The 3,619-nt window shown below is 47.8% G+C and overlaps 1 protein-coding gene across 2 annotated transcripts in view; it reads right to left on the minus strand.

The window, feature by feature from the left end:
* Nucleotides 1-7: 7 nt before the first annotated feature.
* Nucleotides 8-3,619, minus strand: part of U2AF2 (U2 small nuclear RNA auxiliary factor 2) — an 18,482-nt gene continuing 14,870 nt past the window's right edge. For both annotated transcript variants that reach the window (XM_008582209.1, XM_008582210.1), the window contains exon 12: nt 8-177. In XM_008582209.1, coding sequence (XP_008580431.1) covers nt 43-177 — 135 coding nt within the window. In that variant the 3' untranslated portion in view covers nt 8-42. The remainder of the gene's footprint in view (nt 178-3,619) is intronic.

Consider the following 3,619-nt stretch of genomic DNA (forward strand, 5'->3'; position numbering starts at 1 on the left):
CCCCCCCCCCCCCCCCCCCCCCCCCCCCCCCCCCCCCCGCCTCTACCAGAAGTCCCGGCGGTGGTAAGAGTCGGGGTCACAGTATTTTGTGACAACCACTCTGTTGGCGAACTTGCGGCCTGTCAGGCCCTGCATGGCTTTCTGGCAGTCAAACACAGAAGTGAACTCCACAAAGATCTGTGGGGAACAAAAGGCAGGTATGTGAACAAGGCTCACTCCCAGCAACCACACAGCATGTATCCAAGCCTCAGAACTCAAGGAACTGAGACGGAGGGAAAGAGAGCCTCGCCACAGGCTTCAGAAAGAGACCCTTAGTGCAGGTTTGAGGGTGTTCACCCAAACATCCTCCAGGATCAAAGAACAAGAGATCACAGAGCAGAGACATCACTGGCATAGAGAAGGAACAGAAGCATGCCTGAGTCAACTGAGCCACACAAAGCAGGTGTTGGTGGGGGACAGAAGCAAGTTCCCTGGAAGAGAGGGATTACTTGTCTTGAATGTCTACTATACACCAGCCACCATGGTGGATGCTCCCTAAGCCACCCCAAGGACTGTTCTCCCCAGACAATGGATGAAATAAGGAAAGCTCAGAAATTAGGATTCAAACCCAGGTTGAATAAAAAGAAAAAATCTTGAACCTTGATCTCTTTAAGATTATAATCTTGCTTGAACCACCAGTTTACAGGAAATGGAGGGAGTGGAGGATACAATGAGCCTACTTCAACATGGGAAATTCTATACAGCAACTATTTCTTCAACAGATAAAATGGCTTGCAAAAACAGGAGGGGGATGTGAGATACAACTGATAAATAGAAGAAAGTCTGTAACCAAATTCAAGGTGGGGACTTTGTATCCTTACTGAAACAAACTTACTGTAAAAAAGACATTTTTGAGACAGGGCAATTTGAACATGGATTAGGTAGATACTAAGGAATTAATGTTAATTTTGTTAATGTAATAATGGTATTGTGATTTGCTAAAATTAAAAAGGATTACCTGGTTAAAGCAGTGGTTCTAACTAGGGGCTAACGTCCCCACGGGACACTGAATAATGTCCAGAGATGTTTTTGGTTGTTACAAAGGGGGCAGTAGTGTTACTGCCATCTAGTGGGTACAGGCTGGGGATGCAACTAAACATCCTACAAAGCACAGCACAGACCCACACAGCAAAGCGTTATCTGGCCCAATGTCATGTCAGTTAAGAAATTAGAGAAATTTACTTAAGATCTCAGGTGAAATATATCTGAGATATGCTTTTAAAATATTCCAGCAAACAAAAGGAGGGTGAAGAAAGTAAACTGAACACAGAAATTAAGAATGACAAAATACTGATAACTTGAAGCTGGGTGATGTGTGCCCTATATTACTACATACTCTATAATATGATATAAATAATGTATCACTATCATAGTCTCTACTTTTAAGTTTGTAAGATCTGTAATAAAGAATTTAAGAACAAAGCAGGATTCAATAACTTTTAAAATAAACAAACAAAAAAAAACAGGTCAGCAGATCCCAGAGGCCAGGGTCTCTCCATTCATTCTTCCCACAAATGTTTACTCAACCCCTACCTTAAGCCAAGCCGCCTTCCAGTACCAGACAGCAGAAATGAACAAAAGTGACCATACGCACATCAGGGACACACACACAAGTGAGCAGGAGCTCCAGCTAGGGGCTACAGGCCCCCCTCCTCAAGCCCTCCCCTGATATGCTCTTCCTCTCTACAGCCACCCTCTCCACCCTCTTAAGGAATTAATTGGCAGGCTCATCTCCTTGGGCAAGCTCATCCAGTCCAGTCCACACCAGGCAGGATCGGTTTCTCAATGACACCCAAGTGTCTATCAGCTGTCACGCTTGAATACAGACCTGTCCAGCTAACTGCTTCCTAGACATCCCTACTGGGGTGTCTCAGGAACCTCAAAGCCAGCTGGCCCAACATTGATGGCCACCGCCTCCTCCCCCCAACCTGCTCATCATCCTTGCTTCTTGCCTGCCATTCCCCACCAGTCAGAGAGCCACCAGTCTGGGCATCTCACTGGCCTTCTCCATCCTCCTCCGAGCACATTCAAACCAGTCACCAAGATCTGGGCATGTTATAGGCTCAACTGTCAAATTCATCAACTACTTCTCTCCACCCTTTGGTACTACTTTAAATCAGGTCACCATCTCTCACCCAGATTATTGCCAAGAGACTCTTAACATATCACCCTACTCATGCTTAGACCCCTGCTAATCTGTTCTCCAAACTGCAGCCAAAATCACCTCAAAAATGTGGCCACAGCCCTGCTCTCTCCTTAAAAACCCACCACTCCAGGGAGAAGCCAAAGCTTCTTCCATGAATAAACAAGTCCCTCCCCAATCTGGCCCTGAGGAGCCAGCCTCAATTGATAAATCTTGCTCTTGCACCACACTTCAGTGGCACTGATCATTCAACTCCCCACAAGCTCCAGATGCCCATGGCTGCCCCTCTGCCCTCCTACTCATCCATATTCCCATCCTGCAGGGCTCAGCTCTTTAGGGCCAGTTTAAGTGCCTGCTTTGCACACTATGCCTAACCCCCTTACTTCATTACAATAAGAGGCCATCTCCATCTGTCAGGCATAACCACATTCAAGACCTTTCAATAGCTTCCTTTCCATCTCACTCAAAAGAACATGCAACGTTCTCACTAGGACCCACAGGGCCCTCCAAGACCACCCCCGACTCTGCAATACTGTCTCCCAATGCTCTCTGTTTCACTTGGCTCTGGCTATGCCAGCCTCCTCCCCAAACACATCAGGTACAGCTCTGCCTGGGGGCTCTGTGCTTGCAGAGTTCTCTGCCCACAACACCATCTGCCTGCAAAGCACAACTCTACTCCCTCGCCTACTCACTGCTTAACTGTCACTTCTTGACCTTGACTGCCCTGTCCAAACACCAGGCCTGCAATCCTGCTCCCCACCCTTCCCTGCTACTAAACAACATGGCACACATGTCATCTAACAACCATGTCCCAGAACTTCAGTGAGCTTATGTTCACTCTCAGCATCTAAATCAGAGCCTGGCACCATAAAAATTCTTTAGTGAATGCAAGTCACATGCTCTCACCACTGCCTCACAAGGTGGACAATGTGAGGTGTTTACACCTGGCACAGTGCCAGAGCCCATGTGACTTAGTGGGCTCTGAAATCAGACTGTAAGAACCTGAAACCTATGTGTGTTGACACATCACCTCTTTGCACGGTCTCCTTCCATGAACGTACTCAGGCTAGGAGAACTGACGACTAACAGAGGTACAGCTTTAGCAGAGTGCCTGGCACATCGGAGACACAAGTGGGTGGTGCTGTAACTATACTCACACTATTCTCCCCACTTCACAGATAACACAAAACCACTTGCACACAGTCACATAACAAGGAAGAGGCAGAGCCAAGTTTTGAACCAAAGTTGCTTAAACATAGAGCCCAACTTCTCATCCACAGCAGAGGCACTCCCTGTCTGCCATCTTGTCTGTGGGCCCTGGGCCCCTACATGTCCACACACCACCCCTTCTCTGGGTCAGCAACACCTCCTGTGGCCAGGCCCAGAGGGGGCAATCAGCAGTGGTGCATATGTGAAGGGGGGGAGGGGGGAGGAGGG

This window comes from Galeopterus variegatus, unplaced genomic scaffold, assembly GCF_000696425.1.
Source record: "Galeopterus variegatus unplaced genomic scaffold, G_variegatus-3.0.2 Scaffold2545, whole genome shotgun sequence".
Classification (NCBI taxonomy): Eukaryota; Metazoa; Chordata; class Mammalia; order Dermoptera; family Cynocephalidae; genus Galeopterus; species Galeopterus variegatus.